Source organism: Pezoporus occidentalis, unplaced genomic scaffold (genome assembly GCF_034315485.1).
Source record: "Pezoporus occidentalis ecotype Australia unplaced genomic scaffold, CSIRO_AGI_Poc_V1 ctg72, whole genome shotgun sequence".
Classification (NCBI taxonomy): Eukaryota; Metazoa; Chordata; class Aves; order Psittaciformes; family Psittacidae; genus Pezoporus; species Pezoporus occidentalis.
The window spans coordinates 16419-43812 of NW_026916072.1; the positions used below are offsets into that span (position 1 = coordinate 16419).

The 27394-nt window shown below is 38.2% G+C and overlaps 1 protein-coding gene across 6 annotated transcripts in view; it reads left to right on the plus strand.

Annotated features, from left to right (window-relative positions):
• LRRC28 (leucine rich repeat containing 28) overlaps positions 1–27394 on the plus strand; it is a 50353-nt gene that overhangs the window by 14101 nt on the left and 8858 nt on the right. For 4 of the 6 annotated variants that reach the window (XM_062642748.1, XM_062642743.1, XM_062642746.1 and 1 more), the window contains 3 exons: positions 15862–16068; positions 22324–22426; positions 26187–26362. In XM_062642748.1, coding sequence (XP_062498732.1) covers positions 15862–16068; positions 22324–22426; positions 26187–26362 — 486 coding nt within the window. Of the gene's footprint in view, positions 1–5085; positions 5317–11858; positions 11908–15861; positions 16069–22323; positions 22427–26186; positions 26363–27394 lie in introns of all 6 variants that reach the window. The other 2 variants (XM_062642744.1, XM_062642745.1) reach the window with 2 other exon arrangements.

Consider the following 27394-nt stretch of genomic DNA (forward strand, 5'->3'; position numbering starts at 1 on the left):
ACTGATCATAGGTACAGTATGCCAATAATTATATTCTTATTCTAGACCCTGGCATTAAAATATGTAGTTTTAACTAATGTGTAAACTTGTGTTCTGTTTTTTGATTTACAGCCTTCAAAACGGGGAGGAGTAAATTTGCCTATTTTTTTTATGTTTGATTTTTGCCCCTATATTTCCCTTGTGCTTTTATTACTGTCTCTGATAAGAGTAAATTGCTTTGATACTTCAGTGCAAGCTTCTTTTATAATGGTTATGGCTTTAAGAGCAAAGGCACAAACTGATGCAGACCCTGTTCTTTTTTTCAGGCTTGGCATAACCTTAGTCCACTCTGCTTTCCTAATTTAGTAACATGGCTAAAAATACTCACGACGGGACAGGTTTGGTACGCCAGGCACCCATCCAGGAGTGTGGTGTTTTTAAGTAAAGGGACTTGTGGGGATTTGAGGAAAACATAGATTAGGTTTCATGAGCTTTGCACTCTGTAAGTACGTGGCTATTTAAAGGAGCATCGACTCCTAAATAAAAATCTTTTTATTATTATCATAATACGTTGTTTTCCTTGAAGGAGGTGAAGTTTTTCTTTGCACAGATCTGTAAAATATATGCTCTGTTCAATAATTCATTTCTAGATTAGGTTTACTGTGTGAAACCAAGAGTTCAGCGTACTGGGTTTACATTAGCTCCTTGGTTCAACAGCAGAAAATACTTTTAAATCTGCATCAGTGCAGCACTTCCCCATGCTTGCTGTTACTGTGTTGGGTTTTTTTCCCTTCAGAATTAAGAAGGCTGCAGTAATTATGCTGTATTAATGTAGAAGCACAACAAAAATACGTGATGGTATCTTTAAGACATTCTTTGGATTTCTAGGAGGAAGGATTTGTACATGTTTTGCTCTTGTATAAATTCACAGCCTGTAAGGGCTGAAAGTTCTTACAAGAAAGATTCCCCTTATAACAGTCATAGCTGAAGAGTTAGGAACAAGATGGCAGTGTGGATGGTTCCTGATTGTCTCTGGACTTTGTGCCCCAACTAGAGCTGACCAAAGCGCAGGACAGGATATTGTATTCCTTAGCAGATTAGCTTTCATGCATGTCCAAACACAGGGGTACCTTTTCAGTTCAAGGATGTTTGTTGTATGAGATTTTATAACGGAGATTACTTTGCTCAAACATTTGGTTTGGGTTAAGTTCTCAGGAGGACTGCTAGTACTTCTGAGTCCTTTAAATTTATGGGGAGGGAAGTGAAGACAGAGAATAGAAAAATTCCATTAAATTCCTGGAAATTTTCATTAACTGAAGCTTTTCCTGTGTACCCTCACCTGTGTAGTGTGTCAGGATGAGTCATCTGTGTATACAGAACTGCTCACTATTCTCTTTGTGTCTGCTTTTCCCTTCTTACAGTTGTTTTTTAACACCTCCCACTGTTGAGGGGCATTTAAAAGCCTCTTTGTTATTACTGTGCAATGTTTTTTCGTGTACCATGGAAGCTTCATAATGACTCTTGATACTGGTAGCAAAAATAGTATAAACGTATAGTCAGAAAAATTCAGGAGCTATATTTTAAGCTTATAGTGTTCTTCTAATGTATGTTTTTGTTCCAAAACTCCCAGATAGGCTTCAATGGGGCATCCTGGAACTCTAACGTTTCCCGTAACTGCCGCAGAAATGACGTTAAGAAACAAAAACCCCAACAAAACTATCTCTTTCAACAATGGCCTGTGGTATTCCTCATTCTGGCGTTGCACAGCAGGTTCTCAAAAATGCATGTGCTAAGTATGTATGTGTTGTAATTCATTAATCTGAAAACTAATAGGAAACAGTTGGAAGAAGCCATCAATGTCTTTGTAACATTTAAATTACATATTCAAATACTGCTTTGTGTACTCGGCTTATTGGACTAGAAAATTCCATCTTAAAATTTACTACTCTCATTTAGCACGATCACTGGGAAAAGAATTTGGAAATTAAGCTGTTTTAATGAGCATGTTTTTACTTAAATGGAACTGTGATATGGTTCAGTGCGTTGTATTTCCAAGTGCCTGCAATTGTATAAAACATAGATCTTAAAAACAACTGCTGTGGTTATGTATCTGGAAAAGTGATCAGGGACAAACTGAAACTAACATTGAGGTTTCATGTCAGTAGATTGAAGGCTAAAATCCTGTTGAAGCAAAATCCTAATGACCAGGCGTTTGAGTTCTCTAATAACTAGTGTTACATTTTTGAGTGACTTAAATATTGTAACATAACTTTAGTGGTTTTTCTTATGTATTTTAGCAAGATGATCATGATTTTGAATCAGTCATGCTTTTTTCTTAGGTCCCTCCTCTGTTTTTGGTGCTGCTTTAATTTGAAAAAGTCTCTGTCTGATTGAAGTTTGACTGTACTTAAAACATGAACAGTGTGCTCATGTACTTACTGAGTTTGTTACTAGATCTAAGAGTGTCTGAGAGTAGAGTTTGGTACGTCAGCACTTAAGTCCAGGTTGATTTCATTTGGATTCTTTGTATGGACAGGACAGAAGGTGACCTGTAAAGGTTCCCTTTTGATGTGATAATTCTTACTGGGCACAGAGTCTTAACGAATGTTACGGTGTCTGGAAAGAGACATCTTAGAATGACACCACATGGAGTTCTAATCGCTAAAATACCTTTTTATTATGCTGTAGAATCAACATGTTTTAGAGGGCACAACTGTCAATGCAAAGCTGCCTGTTGCCCAGTATCTTTATTTTCAGTTTTTATTTTCTGAAGCATCAAAATTCCAGTTTCCTGTGGTTTTAGTACTTAGAAAACTAGTTTCTGAGAATGGGCCAGTGTTGCCACTTGTTCCCTGCTGTTCTGTGTGAGATGCTTGTGAAAGTTACCATGCATCAAACTTGGAAAATCTGGCCCTACCAGCCCCATAGTTCTCTCCCACTCAGTTCCTTTCTTTCTCTGAAATGGAGTTACGAAGCAAGCTGGGGAGGTGTAGGTGAAATCAGGATGGAGCAGAGAAGAGCCAAGCTAATTATTACCAGTGGTACTCTCAAGCCTGTTGTGCTTCTGGCTTTGCAGTACTCCCTTGTGAAAAGCAAAATCTTTGCAGGAACACGTATGTTTTCTAAGCTCTGGGCCATGGGCTTTCCCCCTGGTAGCCGTCCCCCGCAAGGGCTTTTTAGATAGGAGATAAAGGAGCTGTGCCAAGATAAAGGAGTTGGAGTGCTGCTTCTAATGGTGAGGTACTTGGACGATTTGTGCATTCCTGAGAGTATGGGAGCAGATTTAACTGGATTCTCTATTGTTAAGAGATTTGGTACTGCCTCTTGAATCCTGGCTCCTTCCTCAGATTTGCAGTCCTTGATTTCTCAAGGCACTAAGCCTTATTTCTCCAGGGGTTTTCCTCTTGTCTGTGGGGGGCAGGCAGGAATTTTAAAGATACTGAGAGTGCTTCAAGTAATCATGACAAGCATTCATCTGAAGCTTAAAACTCAACAGAGATGTTGGAGACCTTAATTATAATTGTAGAAGCATGGTAGTTATGTTGTATGTTCGGATGCCCTTTTATTAAATAAGGAGTCTTAAGTACAGCTCGTTTCAACACAGTTCATTAAACATGAAATTGCAAAATATTTTTCTAGTAAACTCAATTTGAGATTTCTTGGTAAATTGCTAAAATACAGATTATAAGTCTTGCATGTCCAAGTCACTTCCAAGCTTTGCTTTAGGAAATCACCCAGTCACATGCAAAATATTAAACAGAAGAGAATTTAAAATATTGTTTTCAGTCCTAGAGTGAGAAGAGGTCTTGAGAGGATGATAAAATCAGTAACAGGGTGATGTGGAAATGCTACTACCATACACAGTTCATACAGTTACATACAAACTATTCTTCCAAACATCTGGTGGAAGAAATGACAACCTGAAGTTTCTAGGGTATTCCATCAGGGAACAGAGCCCTGATGGAATTAATCTACCCCACTCCACTCCTGCAATCACGAGAGCTGCCACTTGGGAACAGGGCTTCTGAAAGAACGTCTCTTGACCTTTGAATATACTCCCAATGACATGCTGAGCCGGAGGCCACAAGACAAAAGTGGGAAGTTTATGCAGCAGTATATAACTTTAAAGAACATTAAATTGTCATTGCTACTTTGATCAGTGATAGAGTATACTTTGATAAAACTCAGATAAAGGGCTTCAGGCTGTAGCATCAAAACAATGCATTCTGTTTCTTTTAGTTTGAAAAATGTATTTCTACAGTCTGTTTTTAAGAAGTGGAATGTGCTTGTGAGAACTGATTAGACCTGGCACACAGACCTAACTAATGAAGGTCAAACAGAATTATTTGGAGATTTTTTACATTTTGATTGTTTGAAAACTTGGGTTTGAGATTTATGGAGAGGACACACAGTGGCACAGTTATATACCACAGAAATAGCTCTGGAAGTGGCTGCATTGTGTTTGAATTCAGTAATGATTCCATTTGTGGTATTTGTTTTATGTGAGCTTATTGACTGCATAGCAGAGGAGAGGAAAAAGTGGAGGGTCTTTAGTTGCTTTTGGTCAGTCTTATTCCTGTAGATTTGAATATAAGATGTAGAAAAGCAAGACTATGAAATTTAATTTCTTAGGTATGTGTTACAGTCTTGCTCTGAGTGTTTGAAGGTTAGTTTATAAATCTATCTGCAAATCCATAAAGACTATAAAAATTAACATTGCTAATTGCTTTAATTTTATGTGTTACCTGTGTGGCCTTAAAGCTCTACAGATCATTGCTCCATTCATAGGTCTAGTAAATCCCCCCCACCCCTCAAATTCTTGGTGGTATCTCTGGTAATCTTCATAACTAAGAAGGCGCAAGGGTTTGTTGCTTGTCTGGCAACTGTCTTCAGTACTGCTAAAAATGAATGTAATCACTTTTGTATTTATTGCAATAGAGTGTTTTCATCTCTGTTAAGATATTGTGGGGATTTTTCTTTTGTTTGCTTTTGTGATTTAAATAAGAAAAAAAGGAATCTTCAGCATTTTTCAACTTTATTCTTAGATTAAAAAAAGAAAACCCACATTAAAATAAAAATCAAATAACTTTTTTTTTTTTTTTTAAGATGTTATTCCCCTCATTTTGGAAGTTATTCCCTCAACATTCTGAATCCTCTACTGAGAGCACAGCAAAGCCTCTTCTTTGGAATTTGATACAGGGGTTTTTCCATGTTATGGCTGGCAACAGTCACGTTCTGAGCAACACACCTTTAGGCTCTTGTGAGGTGGATTCTCCTTCTTGCGCAACGCATGTATTAGCCTGTCTTTACTGTGAGAGGCAGAATATGGAACTTCTAGTAAGTCTCCTCCCTTTGACTGTTCTTACAAAAAAACATCACTTATTATTGAGAGTTAACATATTCCAAGAAATGAACCTGAACTTGAGTTGTCATACAGTGCCTAGTATCAAACTAGCCCCCTAAGTAAGGGAATTGCAGAAGAAGTTGTTTTCTAAGTCATCTGTCAGCGCTGAATTCTTCTGTTGATGATGCTGATAGTAAAGATCTGACTTTACTGAGTGCCTGGTTCAAGACACATGTGATGTATATGAAGTTCACTTCTGAAACTTCAGAACAGATGCTCTTTAAAATACTTGTAAAAGTTTTTGTTTTAGAACTGTTACCCAAAAGTAAAACTGATCTTAAAGGGATGCTCAGGGCCTCTCTCATAAACATTTCCCAAAAGCTGTTCACATGGGTGAAGACAGATGTGTATTGACAAGGTCAGGGCTAAACCTCTGAGATGGAGAGTTGGATATATGCTGAGAAAGGTGTTTCACATACAAATGGTGTTTGTGTTCCTGTAGTATGAAAGCTTCCTTAATAGGGACAATCTGTTCAGTAGTGTTTAGTCAGGCTTTCAAAGGAGCTCAGCTTTGAACAGATATTAAACTGCAGGTCTTTTTTCTCTGAAATTTTTCATCAGTTTGTAAATGTGTGAAAAAGGAAATGGTAATAGTGGCTGCTTTGCAAATTCCAGGGTTACATTAGAAATGCCTTCCTGGTTTCAGTGTGGTGTACTGCCCAAGGGCTCTCACTTTGTTTTGCTGCACTGACTTATTTCAGGAGGGTCCTAAGCAAAGACCAAGTAAGCTGTACAAGCAAGATCAGCTTTCAGAAGGATTATGGCCTACTTTTACAAATATTGTTTTAAAATAAATGGTGAAAAATGCAGTTCACTCTATCCTTCCCAACTATCACAAGGTTGGTAAAAGTTAAACAGATTGCATCTGCTCTGACAGCACATGACTGCAGACTTGTTCATGAAATTCAGTAGTTGTTAGTTCATAAAACCTATTCAACTTCTTAGTTTTCGGCAGAAAGTTACCTGTTAACTAAACTAAAGTAACTTGCTACTCATTTTTCATGTAGAAACTCTTGTTAATTTGAAATTTTCAAGTTTCTTTTTTGTTGTTGCACCAAATTAACATTTGTGACAGGAAAAAATCAGTTCTTGAAGTTGAGTTTTTGTAAGTTTTAGGATTGAGTGTTAAAACTTAATTTGTTTTCCCCTTAAACTCTCTAGGTCTTTATAAATGAAGCTATGAATGTAATCTGTCTTTCTGGATCCCTTGTTTTCTTTAGCTAAGCTCTCTGTAGGTTGGGTGCAGTGATTAGCTGTATTAACGGGTAGTTGATTTTACTTGTGCACTAAGCAAATGCAATTTACTAGTGGGATGTGAGTGCTCAGGGAAGCTTGAGAAGAAAATCAGTCTTTGAAGGTGAACCAGCACTAATTGTTAGTGCTGTGCAATGGAAGAATTTTATAATGCATTGATTTCCATTTTGACCTTGCAGGCCAAGTATTATTTTCATTCATACCACCATTGTGAAAGAGTTAAAATACTGCATGTTATCGACATCCTTGATTTTACTCAGCTAGTCGATTAAATAAATTGAGGCAAAATAAAATGCATCATTTACTGACACTAAATCTAAATGGGAAAAGCCTTTAAAGAGAATGCATAGAACTGGAGCTATTATATGAGATTAACTTTCCTGTGGTTCATGTCACAAACACAAAGTTTGATACCTTTATTTCAGTTATCTTCGTTTTATTGCAGTGGCATTTAAAATAAAGACCTGTTTTTACCTTAGTATTGTCCAAATCTGCATTAATTTCTCATTCCTTATGGAAGACACTCATAGGGAGCGACTGCAAGTGTACTCTAGTTGGTAATTATTTAATGTTTGAGAGCTTTATGGACTAAGACTACTTATTTGTGTAGCTAGAGGAATGCAATTCACAATAGCTGAGTGTGGAGGGTTGAAGTATAATTGCAAGCCTCACTTGTCTACTTGATGCTGATTTGAAACGCTAAGCAGCAGTATCTTCCACTGATGAAGATAAGGCTTGCGGTTGCTTTCAGCATTTTGAAAATCAGGACATTGTCATTGTTGTTTGGAATCAGATGTCTTATTTCTTTTGTGGTAATCTTAGTTAGAAATTGTTAGTAGTTGGTCCATACCATTTTCTCAATAACAGATTATAGTAGCTCAGTAGAACATTATAGTAGCTCCTGCCTACCCTTCTCCACTGGTGAACTGGCCAGTCTGCTGAGTGGCCACACAGACAAGCTGAGCAAGTGAGGAGGAGCAAGAGAAGCTCCTCTTACTGCTCCTAGTAGATCTGGATCCAGAGTTTTCATTTGAGGAAGATGCACCTCTATTATAATGGGAATATTTCCTGTGACTGTTTAACCACTCCCTCCCCTGTAATTACTGCTGCAATTTGTAGTAACTTCCAGTAGCCTGGAAGAACTTTACTTCAGTTAAGACATTAGCATTCCTTTGAAAAACAAATATTGTGACTCCACTGCCATAAGCATGGTTCCAAACTAAAGCTCTTCCTTTGATTCGTTTTCTTTCCCCCCATCCCACTCAATCTTATGGCTGCATTTTTTTTGCTACAAAGGCAGTTTACCTTCAGGGAAGAGGATTCTTTGGTATCTTCCAAAAGTAATCTAAACGAGCATAATTTGGCTTGATACAGTGCAATACTTTTCCACTGAAAGATGAAAATCTAACATAGACCTATTGCTTTTATAATACATTTAGTTACTTCTTGGACAGGAGGGAAAAAAAAGCCCCACTAACCACAAGAGGAGGAAAAAAATATGTGCCTGTTTCGAGCTGGTTGGAAACAGTTGATAGCAACAGTCACAACAGATAGGTCTTTGCTTGGATTATTTAGACGCTAGTGTAGTAATGGGTTAGAAGCTACTGATCTGTGTCAGAGAGCCCAGTCTGTTGTGTTGATCTGAAGTTTTTTCCTTTGAAGAAGAAGAAAGGAAAAAGCTGTCCTAGAATTTATAGCCATGACTGGCCCTGTCTCTGTGGCTTCCTGAATTATCCTTAATCTCTCTTTAGGATGCTCATTATTTGCCTTAGTTTTAGGTGGTTTCGTCAAGGCAGGGCACTTAAGTAGCCATCTGTAGCTGGCCAGCATCTTCAGTTCAGATAATTAGCTCCTTTGTTTTATGCCCTAAGTTCTTCTGGAAAGTTTTCTTTTCCCCCTTTCCATGTATTGATATTAGTGCACAGTGAATTATAGATGATGTGCAGCAGTGAAGATAGTAAGACACAAACAAAACAAGAGAAACATAACAGGTCTCATGCTTTATTCATGTCACATTTGTTTATGTTCATACCACCCAGGAACACCCAGAAAAAGGAAAACAGCTGCTCCTCAAAGGAAAGACTACAGTAAAACCACATCACTTCCTAAATAAGAGACTTTCTGTAAGGTGGTAGCAGAATTTTCCATGCAGTATACTTGACAAGTACCATTCTTTCTCGTCACACTTCATTTTGGCTCTTCCATCCAAAATCTGGGATATTTAATAAAACCATAGAATAATAGTAATATATGAATTTCCCATCTATTACCTATTTGTGTAGCAATAGTACCTTGCTGTGGGGCAGTAAAGTACTAGGCAGAGTACACTAGAACAAAATGAAAGGGTAGGTTGTCTTCCAAAAACAACCAACCAACCAAATAAAACCCCCTACCCAGCCCCCAGCAAACCTAATGTTTCATGGCCTTGAGTTACCTTTGTGCATAAACAAGTTTTTCCCTCCCCATCCCTCTCGCCCTTTCACCCACCTTTTCCGCTTTGCTGCTGTATGCTCATTTCTGGTATTTTTATCATCTGATTTGTTCTAACGGATCTCATTGAGACCATCAAATTATGGAAGAAAATGGAATTCCAAACCTGCATTTAGGGGAAATACAGAGTACAGCCTAATAACCACTGTGGATCTCTGCTCCCTGGTGCTTCAGTGCTGATGCTGGGGAAGGCACAGCGTGCTGGACCCATGAAATACAGAAGGCTGCTAGTTTTGTTAATCGATGTTAAATTGTGGTAGAAGTTGGGGAACCACTGACCTTTCGAAGAGCCTGCCATAATGAGACCCTCATGCCTTATGCCTGTTTTCAGCCATTTTTAGCTGAACTGAAATTACTATTTAGCAAGTTTGGGCTTTAGAAAGCCACTTTTATCACCTTTGCTTGCGAATGATGGTACAAAATAAATAAGGTTTGCAACTAAGTTTGCATGTGACATTTAGCAAGATTGAGGAAAAAAATACTCTGTTTGGGTATGTTTAGTAAAAGTATGTATTTTTCACTTGCTTCTGGGTTTTGTTTGCTACTTAAGTACTTTAAAGCAGGGTCAATATAGTTTATGGCTGAAGTACGTGAAACAGAATTGGGAACATACTGGAGGGGTGTTACTTACATGAGAGCATACATTCACAAAGGCAATCCTGCCCCAGAAAAATCTTTAACCTTGTTCTTTCCAGCCAGCATATTTGTCTGAAATTCAGTCATAAGTATTGCTTTGAAAGTAATAGATTCAGGTTTGATCAGTTGGGATAGAGCCTTCCCATCTCCCTCTAGAATCTTTATGGGTTTGAACTCATATTCAGCACCTTATTTACAAGCAGGTTATGCATAAAATAGTTGCTGCAGTATCGCAACATCTCTTCTAGCTCCTCTTCTTTATTTCTTAAAATATGAGCAAATATTGGCCTACATAGGAAAAAATCATCTTCAGGTCTGTTAGGGTGGAGAAGCAGAACATTTTTCAAGCTCTCTCACAATACAGTAAAAGATCTTCATACAGCAGTGTCAAAATGTAAATGTGATTCAATTTGCCTCCCCCTTTCTTTGTCCTTATATCTAATGATGCCAATTTTCAGTTATGGTCCAACTTTCTTGTTTGAAGATGGCACAGGTCTATCATAAGTGCCAATTTGTGCTAGAAAATTTAATTTTTATAGGCTATGAAATGTGAGCTGCGTGGTAGGACAGTAAATGTAATGTAATAGATAATAGGCTATTTAATTTGTTTTAACCACCTTAAAATCTATTTAAGTCCTCCTGAGACATCCCAGAGCAGATCTAAAGGAGATCTTTTCCATCAAGCTCTTAGCAATTTCAACTTATATTTCCTGTCCATCACAGTTTTAAATTGATAATAGTATCATAATACATGCCTGTGAATTTGAGTAGACTTGCATTTTTTTTCCACATGGGACAGGTAATAAGCTTTGCAAGTGTGAAAGACTTCAAACACCTCTTATTCACCATTGCTTAGTTTTACAGGTCTAATAGGAAAATGTGTTTTGTTCTCAGGTTCATGGAAATTGATTAAAACAGTACTGCATGGTGAAGCATGGTAGCCACTTTTAGCACCTTCTATTCCTTTCCTGACACAACCAGCTTTCTTTTTCGTATGTTCCAAAGATTTTCAGTACAGATTAGATTCTGCAGCCTTGGAACAGCAGCATGTTGCTGGCATTGCAGAGTGTGTAGCAGGCAGGAGAGGATTGCCTCCAAGTTAGAACTCTTTGGTGACCAGGGTTTTAGGTGGAAGGGTTTGTATGTTAATAGCAAGGCCATCATTATTGCTTGCAATACAAAGGTGTATTAACGTACTTCCTTGCTCCTAATAAAATGCTGGCCATGTATAGAAATTACCTTATTTTCACTGGTGGCTCACTACCCTTAGATAGTGAACAACTCTACCCAGTCCTTTTTTTCCTTCGTTGTCTCAAGCAGAGACTGGACTTGCAGCACCTCTTATCATGCTTATTTTCTGTTATTTTTCATTCAGTCACTTAAGTTTAAAAGTTCTTTCTCTTCTTCCTGTATGATAATTTGGTTCTCTACCACGTTACCAGTACTTTAAATGCAAGATAAATCAGTATAACATGATTTACATCTGGAAAGATCCAGGTTGCACTTGCGTTGCGCTTTCTATTTATGTTGTAGTCATTGGTTACTCTTGATTGCATTCCCGTTAGAACAGTTGTCATAAGGTACTGAAGAGCACTGAGTTCACATTAACAGGGCTGTTTTCAACACAGATTCTACATTTCTTCTCCAGCCCTAGGCTGCTATCCCAGAAAATGTCCTATTCATTGAGAATCCTCGTGCCTGAGTTTGCAGTTTTGATATATAACCCATTTTTTCAGTGTTCTGGGATGGAAATTTTTAAAGCAGCCTCATTTCATTTTAGTAATGGATGTGGTAATTTTCAGTGCTTTGTCCTTGTTCCCATGAGGTATTCTGTCTCTGTCCTCATAGGCAGCATTATTTTGACAGGAAAAAATGATGCAAAAAGCTAATTTAATATTTGGTCTGTCCTCTTCATTTCTACCCCTTGCTGACACCCGTTCTTCATTTCTTGCTCTTTATTTCTGGTTGAGAAACCTTTTGTTTGTCTGCAAGTTCCCATTTTCCTGGCCTCCTGGCAGTTTTCATTTAACTCTGCAGCCTGACCTCTAAGCACCAGCTCTCTTTGCTCATCAGTCCCTTTTTCCATTCCTTGTAGGTTCTCTGCTTTCTCTTAATACCCTGCTTTGAGGTGCATTCTCATGCAGGTAGGTCTGTAGCCCTTTCCTTTCCCCTTTTTTCTTTTACTTGTATGGAAAGACCCAGAGAGTGTTTGATTTTAAAGTAAGTCCATGCCTTCCATACACTCAAATCCAATCGTGTATGTGTTTCATATATCTCTGGATGAAATCTGGGGTTATGGCCCATCAGGGAAAGAAGGGATTGCTCTTGAAACATTAAGAAGACTGTTAGTTATTTTGGAGTCATGCAGCTGGTGAGGCCTGTACCCCCTGAAGGTTAAGGAAGTTTGACTTGCCTTTGGCAATTGCTGTATGTTGTATAGGCTGCTTACTTCCAGATGGCTGCTTTTTCCTTCATGTAAAAACCATGGAATTAATTTTTAAAAGTGGCATTTAAACCACCTGAATCAGAAATAGTTTTTTCCTGGTGCTCGGGGTGTCTGCACAAACACAATGTTTTGTCAGAAGGTCAGTCATTTTGGAAATTTCCTGGAATTCTTTCAAGGTTTCATTTTTTTTGTTATTTTTATTTTAAGTATGCTGATGTTTCATTTCTCTTTGTGTTGAGACACGGACCTGTTTGACAGTTTTCTTTTGGCAACCCAAAGGCATAAGATGACAGTTCATTGTCCCTTTCTCCAAACGCTTGTGAAAGCTATTACAGTGAATGCAAAGGCTGCTCTTTGGAGTCATGGTAATCACTTCTGAATCTTCATATTATCAAGGATGAGAAAGATAGAACTAATTTTTCAAGCACTGGCAGTTTTGGAATATAGCCTGAAGTGGTTTTGTGTACATCTGTGTCACTGAAACTGCCTTCAGAAGGCTGTAGGAGGACTTGGGGTATAAGCCTGCATTTAAGTTTGTGAGGTAAGGTTGTGTGTGGATTTACAGTCTGTCAGCCGCTCCATGTGTGCTATGCCATGAACATGTTTGTACCATATGGTAAAGCCACAGAATTGCCCAGCTAGATGTGAAGGCAGTAATCTGTACATATGGACACAGCTGAAACATTTGGGTCCAAGAACCGGCACAGGAACTTCACATTTGGACTCTGTCTGTGCTTCCACAAATCCAGGTCGTTCCAAGTTGGGGGTTTAGCAGAGCTACTGAGCATTTTGTTTCTGGCTTCTGATCCCAGAATAGGGCTCAGTGCTCTGCCGTGTTGATTTTGATAGTGTTAATCCTAGAGTTAATAGAAATTTTACATTACACATTTATGAATTTCATTTAAATCTAGCAGGGACTCCTTAATGTGGTTCAATGGTGATGTATAATGCTTGTCTGTTACCCTTGGGTGCATGGGGGCTATATGAATAAAAGTTCCTTTTTCCTCAGTTCTTTTTATTTGGGAATAGCTGTTTTCTTTTCTGGGTCTGCCCAAAATTTCCTAAGTCCACCCCTCATATGTGTCTTAGGGCTTGATGAGGTGATAGCAAGAGAGAGATTTGTAAGTCTTTCAGTCTGTTTGTTAGCCAAGGCATCCCTCAGTATTTATGTTGCAAGGTTATTAAGGCATGGATAATAGTATTTAGTACTGAAAGCTTGAAAAACTTAATAATGGACTGTTTATGTTTTGTGTTATTCCTCTTTATGGTTTTCCTTTGCTTTAATGAGATGGAAGGTAATTTACTGTCATTAGCAAATGTCTGAGCATGTTCTTCAAAATGAGTTTTCAGCACTATGGTGGGGAGTCTGAGGGTTGTATCTGTAATCTGATGGCACTTTGGTTGACTTTCTAACTTCATCATGGGTCGGTGGGTGTTTCTGTAACATGTGGCACTATGCTGAAAGTGGATGTTTACATCTGGTATGCATTGGAAGATTAAGGTAGAGAGGATGAAGTTTTAGGCAAGTATGTGTTTTTTGGATGAAGGATAAAGTGAGAATACTTTTATTTCCTCTTAGATTTAAAACATATCGTTCTAGCAATGCCTTTGAAACTCTGCCAGCTTTGCCAACCGTAACATTTATGGCATTTTGGACCTAAACTGAACTAGAAAACTGTTTTTAGTGGCAGAGAAAAAGGTTAGTGCATGAAAATAGCTAGCCCTGTTATTGACTGCATGTGGTCAGTGGTTTGGCTGCGTGTAGGTGGCTCTTCCTGTCACTGTTTTCAAGCATAAGCTTTTGTGATGAATATAAAACTCTTTCAAAATGAGTTCTACTGCAGTTCTTTTGCACAGTAGTCTTTTGCTATTCAGTAGTGCTTATTTTGCTTTTGCCATTTATATTCAATTTTGTACTAAAAAACAAAAACCAAAGTGGCTTTTTAAATAAAGCTTATGATTCCTGTTGACATCAGAATCAAGAGGTTTGAAGAATGTGGTCCTCTGTGCATAGCAGCTGCTTCTGTCAGTAATATTTTATACTATGTTGTTGAGTCTCTATTGTAATTAATGCTGGGATTGTTTGCAGTGGGCAGAAGCTCCCTTTTAAATGTGCACACGCATCTTGTTTAATTAGGATGTCTGTGTAAACACTGAATTATAACTTCCCTTTTCATACTTTCAGTCTTGACAGTAACATTTATAGCAGTTTTTTTCAAGGTCAGCTTCAGCTCTGCTATTGTGTAGAAGACAGCTTGAAAGTAACCTGGTGTTTTGTTTTCTTCTTTGGTGTAGTATACAGGGTGCTACCTCAGAGCTCAGGGAATTGTGAATTTTCTATCTCCTGCTGCAGAAAGAACTTCAGGGCACAACAGGTTCTGTTTAGCTTTAACTTCAACAGTTCAATGTTATCCTATTTATATCTTCAACAAAAAAAAACCCTGGGTGATGGAGCTGTAAATTGTGCAGATTGCGGATTGTGTAGATTGTCTGGTGTTTTCAGTGCAGAAAATTCTGGCGAATCTTGTTTTAGCAGCTATCAGATGCAAGAGCTGCTTTCATTCAGCCAAGAGCAAAGTACATTTGGTTCTGCAAGATGCTGAGAGCTGCAGTAAGAATTAGGGGCACGGAGCACTTCATGAGTTAGTTCCATTGCTGTTAAGCATTGAAAACTGAAGCAAAACTGTTTAGAGTCTCCCCATGTTTGGGTATAAATAACTTACAGAGTTATTCAATTTTTGAGTAACTGCAGAAGAATAAATAAACAATGAAATAACCTGTAAAGCTGCTTAATGTATTTGTCAGTCAGTGCTTGGATAAGTGCATCTTGATCCCACAGGCCAGACACAAAGGAAACTTGCACAGGTGAGGCTACTTGTGTGCTCACCTAAGAACTTTAGTTGTTACCTATGTAAAAGAATGACACAATACCATTTAAACCACAAAATGTACTTTTAACATTCTTTAAAATGTTAGAAAATCTCTAGAAGCTGTAATTATTGCAGCTGGAGGTTGAACTTACTGTAGCATCTTCTGACAATATAATATAACTTACAGGTTAAGAAATTTCTCTTCTAATGGAAACCAGGTCTTTTGAATTCTGTAATGAAGACACAGCTGTTGTTCCTAAGCATGTTGGTGAAAGACTGTCACTAAGCAGGAAGTGCTGTGCATATATTTGTAAGTCTCACTGCAAGAGAATCTTAAGTAAGGTGGATATAAGCATTGCATTCTCAAATGCCGTTTTTTTAAGAAAAAGATACTGCATTTGCATGAGTTTGGGGTCATGCAAGACACCCTCAATAACAGCAAGCTATGTAATGTGTTTTGGGTTGTTTTTTCCTGGTTCTGGTTTAGGACTGGGAAGTGCGTGATAATTTTGACAGCAGTAATTGTCACATTTCAGGAATGCTCTACTTGAGACATCTCATATTTAGACATACTGCCTAACTGATAACTGTTCCTCATCAAAAAGGTGTGAAATATGAAAATGATTGAGATTATTAGTATCGGTTCTCAACACAGATTGATAGAATGATATCTTAAGAACAGCACACAGCTAGCTGATGACCTGTGGTTTTATGTGATGTATTTGGGGGGGATCTTGTTTGTGCCAATTAATGATTCTCAATGCCTCCTGTTTGGATTGTAGAGGTTGGAGACCTGAGGGAGCTGCAAACCCTGGACATCTCAACCAATCGCTTGATAACCTTACCTGAAAGGCTGCACATGTGCCTTTCACTGCAGTACTTGACTGCAGACCGAAACCACCTGTGGTATGTTCCGCGCCATCTGTGCCAACTGCCGAGCCTCAACGAGCTCTCCATGGCTGGAAACCGCCTGGCGTTTTTGCCACTTGGTGAGTCACCAGCATGCCTGGGCCGGGGTGGGTTGGAGGAGACATGGCAAAACAAACTTCCTGTCTTTGGTGGGCTCCACAACCTCTGTTTACGGAGTTGTCACAATGATCATACTGTTGGAAAACACGTTATTAAACAAAAAGAAATGCAGGTTAAGGTTTCACGTCTGTTTTAGAGCAATAGGTCAGCTATCAAATTTGCTTTATTTTTAGCTAACTGAGGGGAAAAAAGTTTAAATGATGCTGTGTTTAAATATAGTACTATGTAATCTGAGTTCCACCACTTTGGGTAATGATCTGTTTCTGTTTGCTGGATCTGATGATTTAAATAAGATTCTTCAGCTTGGGTTTAAAACCTACTGTGGAATTTTTCATCATTAGGAATGTCAGTACTGCATAATCTAGCAAAGATTCAGTTTGGGCTCTGTATAAGCATCCTTCAAAAGCTCCACAGTAGTAGCCCAGGAAAGAATTTATCAGCCTTTTTCCTCAGCCCTTTCAAAGTCTGCAAGTGTCAAAGCAGGTCTTCAAGTGTAGGAGGTGCAGTTGGTGAGTGGTGGTTTGCTGTGAGAAGTCAGTTGTGTTGTCAGTAAGTGTGGACTGTATATTCTGTTTGTGAAAAGCCAGTCCACTTCCCTGCGTTTGTGACTTTGTAGCCCTGCCACCAGCTAGTCTCTGCTGAAATACAGACAGGCATGAAGATCTGTCATGTCATTTGCATAGCCATTAATAGTTTTCCTAGAATACAGTCTGAGTCTGGTGTTAATTAGGTACAGATGAACACACTGAAAAGAAGCTGAAAATTGAGGTGGTTAGAAACAAGATAATTTCTAAGTGAATTACGTTGTATAAGTTTAACTTCATTTTTTCAGTACTAGAAGTTTAGTCTTTAAAGAAGTTTATGATCTTTCTGATTTTCTTAGCACCTTTGTTTATATTCCTGGAAAGCAAGTGCTCCAGGCACAGTGTTTTAGGTATGTCCCAACAGATGTCATTATATAAGTGAGAAAATGATTTCCAGGATGCATCATTCAGATTCCACAGTACTAAATAAACCAAGCAAAGTAACTTCCCCTATTTTGGCAAATACTTCTAACTGTTTCATCAGACAGGAAGTTGAATCTTATGATTTTTGCAAAAGTGAAATGCTCTTCTCTAAGATGAGATGTGAAATAATAAAGGGCAAAAGTTTTTGCTACTTTTGTGCTCGTAGCTTATCTGTGAGGGAGCAATGACCTGGATGAGCTACAGATCTGCTGAAGTGTTTTAAGTTCAAAAGGAGGAAATAAATCTCTAATATAATGACACACCTTCTTTTTTCTTTATTTTTAGATTTAAATTCAAAACATTCAAAAGGAACTTTTAAAATAACGGGAAACATCAAAGACTGTCAATTGACCTTGTTCAGTAGTTCTTAATAGTGACTCACTGGTGAACATTTGGAGATAATTTGCTATCTGTGGATATGAAACTGAATCATAAATCCTAGAGTTCAGAGAAAAAGCAGTGCAGTATAAATGTAAATGTTTAATCCTTCCTCTGAAGAATCAGAAGGCTTCGGAGTGGTCAAGATGTGATGAAATTAAGTAGAAGAGAGAATTAGATTCACTCTTTTTGCTTTTTAATGCACTATCTCCTGATCTATGGGGAATATTTTTTGTGATTATTCCTGGGGTGAAGGCGTAATTGTAGCATCCTTTCTGTTACCTGCGCATACTGGCTAATGCTTTTTTGTGTATGTGTTCTTACATCCAACTTCATTCTAGTGGTTAATGAGAAAGTAAAAACATTAAATAACAGAGAAAGATACTGTACAAATGTCTGCAAGTGATATTCAAGCAAATATTGTAATTTTTTTTCAATTAGGGAGTTGGAAAGCTGACATTTTATTCATCTCACAGAATGGTTTTTTTCCCCTTTTTTGATTAGACATGTCCACGTTAGAAGAAATACGTTTGGAACTGACTGCTTAACGCATTTTAAAGTGTGATTTACTTTATTTCATATGGTGGTTGACATCTACTATGCCAAGGAATCCATTCTTCCTCATACCTAGTGTTCCTTGAGCTGCCAGTAGAGCCTCTTGTTAAGTGTAATGGAAATCTGCATTTTCCTCTTCTAGTTTGACAGGTGTAGGATTTACTCCTGCAGTAGCACAGTACTTTCACAGCACTGCTGCATTGGTACTGTGTAGTTTTTTGTCCTTTACAAAGTACATAATTTTGGGCACATGCTTTTAAGATAAAGAAGTGTAACGCTATTAATCCATTTTACAAAATACAGTAAAAATACTTGGTCCCAGTCTCTAACTTTCAGAACCGGTACATGAACAAGCAGGTGGGTGAACTAATGGAATAGTAGTTTTTTTCTGCAGAATATACTGAATTCTTGGATATGCCAATATTTTGTTTTTAAAAAATACTGTTTTAAAGCTATTGAATATTCCAGTTTATATTCAGAGAAACAAGACTGCATGGATGTGAGACTTTGGGCCTTCCTAATACATTTATTTAACAAGAATCCTAAATTGTATGTATAAGTTGAACTGGAAACTGCACCCTGGATGGTGCTGTTATTGCCTAATAATAAATGGCCTTTGGAATTCTGTTCAGGAGTGGCAGATAGAACTAGTGCTCATTTTATATCAGTCTACTTACAATATAAATTATCCTGTGGCAGAAATTTAACTTGAAGATTTCACAGTTAGCAGATGCTCCAATGCCTCAAAACAAATTCCACTGCAAGCAGGAATTTGAATCTGATGACACTGCAGAAATAAAAATGATTTATGTAATAAAGTACAAATACAATTAAAATAGGCCATAAATTCTCAAGTATACTGGCAGTCCAGGAGATGTTATGACAGCAAATATTCAGTGTTATATCACTTTATTGAGGGTGTATGTGCACTTTTTGTTTAGAAAATGGGTCTAGTAATTATCAGTGCACAGTAAACAAAGGTCTTATTCTACCCTCAGTATATGCTGCTTTTGTGTCCTTGCCCTCACAGTATGGTTAAAAGAGCATCAGTGCAGACACACAAGAGCTTTTGTTCCATCTTCAGCCATGTGGAATGCATATGCCAGGGCCCTGAGGTTAAAAAAAAAAAAAAAAAGAAAAAAAAGGGGAAAAAAAGGAAAAAAAATAGAATTGGGGTTTGTTCAGGACTTACGGCATTTGGTCATTTCTGGGAGAAAGGGCTTTGATCTGGGAGCTTGGAAGGAGCAAAGTGGAAATGTTTTAGACACAGTACAGGGCTTGCAAAAGCCACATGAAAACCTTCTTTGTAGCTGTAGCCTTGCATAGATGGACAGTATCCTTATTTCATGGGGTTCTTCAGAAGCTCGTTTTCTAGAGAACTTTTAACAATATTTGTTGACTGATAGAAGACTTAAAAATCAATGCGGATGGGATACAAAGAGCTTTTTAAAGTGACGATTTCTTTAAACGTTAGGGGTAGTGTTTGAAACTAGAAAAGATAATCTCTTGGGGACTCAAAGATGCTTGGTTATTTAATGCAAAGAAACTATATCAAAGGAACATTTATAGTTACAGGCTATTTGGCTTGGGGAATTGAATTTTTCCTACTGAGATATTTTGTCTAACATCCAAAAATTTGCTTTAATTACCTAGGAAATGCAGTCAACTCAGAACTTCGATTCTAAACATAGCCCAAGATAAAGACAGAGGGAAGAGATGAGATGCAGCCTAACTCCCCCCTCCATGCATATGAAAAGAACAGCTTTAGGGCTTTTTTTGACTTGCCTGATTTTCAGCCCATTTGCATACATCTGTGTAGAAAAGAGCAAGATGAGCCTCTTTTAAAAATTTTCTTCCATTCTCTAAGTTAATAAGTTAAACAGTAGCACATTCAAGCTGCCCCAGCAACCCATAGTTTTCTGCTCTTCTGGGTATAATTGGCTTCTGCAACATGAGGCGATATTCTCGCAGCATGAGGTGTGCCATGCACGTGCTATCTGCTTTACACTTTATTGGCTGATTCTTTCCCAGCCTTACAGTATTTGATGGTGTTACAGTGCTTTAGTATCACAATATTTTTATTCATTGTTAAGATAACAATGTTTTTGTTTCATCTAAAAATATCCCAGAACTTCACTAAACTATTTTAAGCCCTGCAATCCTGAGCCAAAATAAATCATCTTTTTGAGGTGTTAGCTCATACCGAAGCACAGCAGCATCTCCCAGCAGTTCCCATCAGTCAGTGGAGATATTTGTAATTGCTTCTTGGGGTGGGACACTTGATGGATGCAGCAGATAGGTCTGTGAACCTTTGGTACAGGGTCAAAGAAGCGTGTGATGGTTGAACATGTCCCCTGATGTCCAGTGACTCAGTTGTTTGAACAACGCTCAGATTACGGTCCCTGAAGCTTCCACAGACTGTTGCAGAGCCTATATTAAAAGAAAAAGAAAACCAAAACCCTCAGCTTTTCTAACGTTAACATTTTTATTTCAGAAAAGGAATCTATTCATTTTCTTTTGGTATTCATCACTTGTTCTTTATATCCAAGATTTGATAATTGACACCCTCTGAAGCTTCTCCTCAGCTTGAGCTTTTAAGGTTTCTGGTGCTTACAGCTGTCATTCAAGTGGGTGACAGCTGAAGACACTCAGTATATTTTAAGATGACCAGAAGTTTGGGGGGGATCACTCAAAATATCATCTGCACTAAGCAGTGTCCAGAGCTCTCATGTACGATAAAACTGTTCAGTGATAAGGAAGGGACTCTATAACCTATTGTCATAGTAGGGAGATTGTGATTCCAAATAGAATTTGTGAACAGAAATATCATGGAAATTGTTTTAATTTTTTATTCTGTTCTTAGCCATGATTACAAAAGGGACAGAAGCTCTGCTGATTTCTCTGGTTATCTTTATCTTTATGCCAACCAAGATAACTGACATTTGATAAAGATGGGAAATCAGAATTAGTCGATGTCAGTATTATCTTGCAATGTGGCTGATTCAGCCAAATGCTTGTTTATCTTGCTTCAGTTCTACAACACACTCATCAAAGTTTTAAGTCGAAAGGCATACAGACTTCTTGATTATTTAATTTCTTCGTAATGCAGCTGGTCTGGGTTGCAGCTAACCCCTCCCAGGCAGAGAGGCTTTCAGACATTGTTCCCTTGCCTTGTGCTTTGTATTAAACGCACATGTCTTTTCCTAACCCAGGACCTCAAACGGCATAGGAGCTACAGATGAAATGGGCTGCCCGGATGATCCTACATGTTAGCTTTCTTGCCAGCTCAAAACTCTTTTAGAATATTATTTTTAGTTCAGTTTGATTTCTCGTTTTCCATGTCTCACATTGGCACGCTTTTCTTTTGATAGCAGACAGTTTTTCACTGACGAGATCTTCCTGATAAGCAAAAATCTTGTTTCTTCCTAGAAGTCTAAATTTTCCATTTTAATTTTGCTCAATTTTCCCTCTTTGATTTTCTAAACCAACTCAAATTATTCCAAGCCTATATGCTTCTATCAGGCGGTATGTTAATATATTTCTAGTCCATGAAAGTATTGCTTAAACATGCTGTACTTGCTTCTTTTGATTGCCAGCCATAAGTATTTTAACAGAAATAATTCAAGAAGCACACCTTCAGGTGCATTGATTATTTAGTTGTAGATACAGCTTTTGTTGTGTAATGTCATGCCTTTGATGCTTGTATATTTTCCTGTGTTCTGTAATTTACCACATCACATAGACTTGTTTCTGAATGGTTACTGGTTGTATTTGGGTATGGCTAATGTAATTAAACAAGTTTCGAGAAAAGAAAGAATGGGACCGACCACATTCTTGTTTATGTCTTTACCACTTTAGTAAAAATAGCGAAGCTGTGATTTCAGTGACATGGGGCCGGTTAATGAAAGCAGGTTTGACCTTATGAACTTGGAAGTATGCACTGTGGATTTGAAATCAGTTGTCCCTTTGCTGCTTCAAACTGACTTCAGGGTTTGTCAGTGTTAAAATTCAATTATTTATAATGCGATTTTCAGAGCTACTGAAAAGGGGTTTGGTTTTGTTTTAGTAATTTCAAAGGCTTTTTTCTAAGCAGCTTTTCAGCTCATGCATAATAAAACCATTGGCTGAAACTTTACAATGGAGAAGTATTAATTTATGTTTGCTTACATTGGGTCTGATCAGCTTATTTATAATTAAAGAGAATTGCTTTGCTTTTCTTGCTTTGTCACTATGTCATCCCTTCTCCCCCTGACTTTTCTTGTTTTCTAAACCCAGATTTAGGTCGTTCTCGGGAGCTGCAATATGTTTATGTGGATAACAACATTCATCTGAAAGGCCTCCCATCTTACCTCTATAATAAAGTCATTGGTTGCAGTGGGTAGGTATGAATTAATTCAGCTGTCTTGAATACCTGTTCCTTGTAAAATTTCTCATAATTATCTTCCTGTATAATACAACTGATTAATTCATATGTGTGCATGATTGATTCAGGACTGGTGTTAATTTGGGGGGATTACTGCAGCTCCCTGTTCTGTTTGATTTTTGTAATAAATCCTCTATGCTAATTGCTGACTTTCAGTAGTTTAGTATTAGGTTGTAACAGACAGTGCAGTTATTCTGAAGGAATTTGTAATGATAATGTAAGGCCTAAAGCTGAATCCTGGCTGCATTTAAAGGTTGGCCAAAAATGCAGGGTTCGCAGAATTTCCAGAACTAAAGAATGAACAAAGTATTTTTTAATGTGTTGCAGCAAATAAGAACTTTTTTAGGAGAGGTGGATTGACAGGTATATTTTTACATGTGGATTTTAAAAATATCCTAGGCTGTCTCATGTTTGTGGTTAGGATGTGAGGAAAAAGAAGTGGTTTGTCTAGGACACTAGCTGAATTCTTTCTGCAGTGCACTAGCATAAATTAGGATCAGCACCGCCAGTTTACTGGTGTAAAACTGATCAGAAGAGGATTTGTCCCCATTACCATCTAATTATAAATTTCTGGTGTGCTCACTCTCAGCAAATCTTGCATTAAATATAAATTCCATCTCTGCAGCCTGCACTCTCCTGCAATATGTGAGATGCTGAGTCTTGGCATTTTAAGGTTTTTCTAATATTCCCTGTCAGCTGGTTGGGTGATATTTAAGTACTTGCAGTTGGATTATAATTCTGCTGCACTGTCTGCAGCCTTGAGCTGCCAATAATTTTGTTTTTCAGGAAAAATAATTCCTAGGCTCTGTTCTTTCAGAACTGATTAAAAATCCTAAGACAGACATTAAATTGACCGTAAAGGTAATAGAACTGTGTAGGTTGTGACCAACAGCACTAGTGACAACGACAGTTGGACCAACAAGTTTGATCGAACTGTCCTGTGTATATCAGGTGATTGTAAATAAGAATGCCTTTGTTTTTTAATGTTTTAAGTCCTTATTTTATACTCAGGCAAAATAATTTTATCTTTGCACTGACCTTTTGTGAGGATATTACCGGTTCTTTTTGCTGTGATTACATGTACAGTCCCGGTCAGACTATAGCTGCTAGTATCCCTGATGGAGGCTATTCACATCTAGTATGGAAAAGACAAAGTGTTGCAATGAAATGAATTCTTGTAATGCTTCTGTGGAAGAAATAACGTGATGATTTTTTCCCTTAATATTAAAGAATAAAAAGATACTACTTTTGATAAGCAAGCCAGTATTTGTGTCCCAAACAGATATTTGTTGTGAGACCATCCTGGTTTCACATCATCCAGCACAGGAAGAGCACTTACACATTATTAAGAAACCAAAGGTTTTATTTGATAATGTGCTGAGTGATGTTAAAATTATGTAATAATAGTCATGTGTGGAATTCCTGTGTTCTTTCCAAGAAAGCATTAGTAACCAGTTCAAGGTTTTCATGGGTCAAGAGAGAGTTGAAGACCCAGGCTTTCATGCTCTTTCTGGTCATCCACTGGAGAATCAAATCTGACATGCTGCTATTAGTAACATAAAGCTAGATTTCTGAAAATAGAATATAAAATTGCATTGTGCAAGTAATGAATCTCTGTCTGGGAATCCTGCAGTCAGACTGACTGAAAAAGTCTTTTATATAAGAGGTGATGATCTCAGCACTCAAAATAAATTTTGATCTTATTTGCTGCAGATTGGATTTCATAGTCTCCAGCTAAGGTATCTGTCAGTCTTGTTGGAGGCAGCCAATGGGTGGTCGCAGCCTTTTTTTGTGCCCTCAGTTATTTATTCACCAAGCTGCTTCTGCAGCATCTTTTTTTCCCAGCTAGTTATACCATCCTCTGTTCCACTTCTTAACCTCCATGGATTCTGTGTGGGGTTTTTCTTTGTATTCTTTTTGCACCAAGGATTACTCATGGGTTGAGATTCATTCCCTAATCCACCCTGACTTAAGGATGTATATCTCTGGGAGTATTCCTTTTGATGGTCTCTTTTGTTTAGGGTTTTTTTGCTCTCTTTATGACCCTTTACATAAAGTAGACGAAATAACCCAGCTCTGAGCTGCAGAAACTATAGTGAGTGTATGGGTGCATCTTCTAGCTAGGTTGATAAGGGGTTAATCAGCTTGAATATACAACATGATATATTTATGTGTTGTGATAGCTAACTCATTGGTATGGATTCCTGGGGAACGGACTGTTGGAATACTGGACCTCTGAATTCCCAAATATATTTTAACCCCATCAATGGTTTGTGGGAAAACATTAAATATTTAACAAGAGACTTCCTGACTTGCTGTTTGATGCTGCTCTTTTTTGCTTGTTTCTCTGGGCTGTTTTTCCTTTAATCAAAAGAAATGAGATTCTTTGTTATGGAGGAAGTACTATGATATTTCTTTCATATCTGATAAGGTCGAGTGTAGTTACCTCAGTTTTAGGTCCAATATCTGGGAAGGCTGACAAATTTGTGTTTCTGTTCCATTTGTTAGGACTGGCCCTAACAAGTTGCTCTTGGCTTCAAATTTAAGTTGTCATAAACAATTCCGATTCCCCTGTTGACTTCCCCAGCCTCTTAGTAGAATTTTCCTATGTGTGTCTCCTTGGCATGGTAGCTTGCAATAGGGATCATGTAAAGAGTTGTTATTTTTACTACAAGCTAAGTTTCTCTCCTTGGATCCAAAATAACCTTCTTTTTCCTGATATGATTTGGGAAGGACAAGGCTGTAGACTCCCTAGGGTATCTTCCCACTACAGCTTAGGCTGTTCTTTTTACTTTTCTTTCACTCCCTGCACCCTCCAAGGGAACTCTGTGGATGGGGAAATGTATGCTACAGAATCATCCGTGGCACTTAAATGGTATTTTTTGGTGATTGTAATTTGCCTCATGTATTATAGTTGAGAAATCCATTACCATTCTCAACTGGTTGATCTAGGACACAGGAAACCAACTGTTAGGTATGAAACTGTTAAGTAAAATATTCAGTAATGGCCTTCAGAGGCCAAAAGAGAGCATGTTGGCAACGTAAGGGACATGTAATACACATAGTTCACTTTCTGGGGACTGTGTTCTCAGTTCTCTAGCTTTTGGATGTTATTTGATAAGTAAAGGCCTCCCATGACTAGCACGTTACAAAAGCTGGGAATTTCTAGAATAGTTTGGGTTGGAAGAGGTCTTTAAAGGTCCAACTCCAACATGTATTGCACTTGCAAGGAATCCTTGAAGGGGTCTGCACTGAAGAACGGTATCAGTGGAGGCCTCATAGCCCCCCTTCAGACACTGGAAGGCTGCTATAGGGATGCTGGGGAGGGACTCTTCATTAGGGACTGTAGTGACAGGACAAGGGGTAATGGGTTAAAACTTCAACAGGGGAAGTTTAGATTAAATATAAGGAAGAAATTCTTTACTGTAAGGGTGGTGAGGCACTGGAATGGGTTGCCCAGGGAGGTTGTGAATGCTCCATCCCTGGCAGTGTTCAGGGCCAGGTTGGACGAAGCCTTGGGTGGCTTGGTTTAGTGGGAGGTGTCCCTGTCCATGGCAGGGGGGCTGGAACTAGATGATGTTAAGGTCCTTTCCAACCCTAACTATTCTATGATTCTATGATCAGGTGCACTTTGGGTTGGTCATCTGGGTTTCCCCATAAAGTTACTTTTATAATTTTTTTCTAACCACTTTCTAAATGTCTTGTGTCCTTCTAGTTGTGGTTCTCCAATTCAAGTTTCAGAGGTGAAACTGCTCTCTTTTTCATCAGGCCAGTTAACTGTGTTCCTGCCAGCAGAGGTGAAATCTATAGGGACAGAAACAGATCATGTGCTGCCTTTGCAAGAACTGGCCATGAGGACCCTCTATAACATCTACTACAGGTTTTTAAAAGGTATGAAATCTCTGCATTCTTCAGATTACAGAAAGGGTGGAAGTGTGTTTCTGGCAGTGATAGGAACATTTCAAATAGCTCCTCAAAGGCTTGAGCAAGGATGAATATTTTAAAAGATTTATTTAATCAAATTATGATTGAAATGCTGTATTAGCACAAAAATGTCCAATGTCAAAAAGCAAAGATCCAAAGACTATTGCTAAGGTTTAGTGGTGCTTACAAACGGTTTCTTTATTGAGGACTGTACAAAGAAGGACGCTTTTTGCAGGAGGAATTCTTTAATGGAAATAAAGAGATGAGAAATACAGTTCCTGAGGCAAGATTAGATGCATCAGCCAACAATGCAACTTCTTGCCAGGCAGCACACTCCTAAACTGGCAGAGTTGTTATACATAAGGCAGAAGAAATGCTAGCAGCCCTTGGCCATTTCAGTACATACAGCGTGACAGCTGAGCTGTTTTAGTTCTGCCCCAGTTCAAGCTCTTCGCTGTAAAGTGGCCTTTGGCTTATGTGGTTGTGCATCAAGCAATCACATGAGTTAGCAGTATCTGATGATAACCTGCAGATTCACATTTTGACAGATTTAGATATATTGTGACTTTTCCCTATTTGCAACATCTTGGGAATTTGTCAGCTTTAGAGGTGAAAAGAGAAAGCAGAAGGGTAGAGAGTTACAGTGGAGAGATTAGAGAGCTTATGATAAGGGGTCACTTGTCCCATGGCCACTGGAGTAAATCATAACTGCAAAACTACTGCTTTGCCAGGAAAAGTGCACAAGGATTTCTGCAGCAAAAATGATGGGACAGGATAACCCCACAAGCCTGTGTTCATAGGAAGCTGTACTGCTTTGTGGAGAATGTATTTGTTGGCATTAAGAACATTACCTGACCAGTTTGCAGTTGTCTATTTTTGGATATTTGTGCATCTAGTTGGGAGAGGGGAGGTTTGGGAGGTTTTCCGTTGTTTAGGATCAGGATATCAGCTGCACCAAAATTACAGTGACGAATGCTGTTTCATTCTGATTTGCAAAAT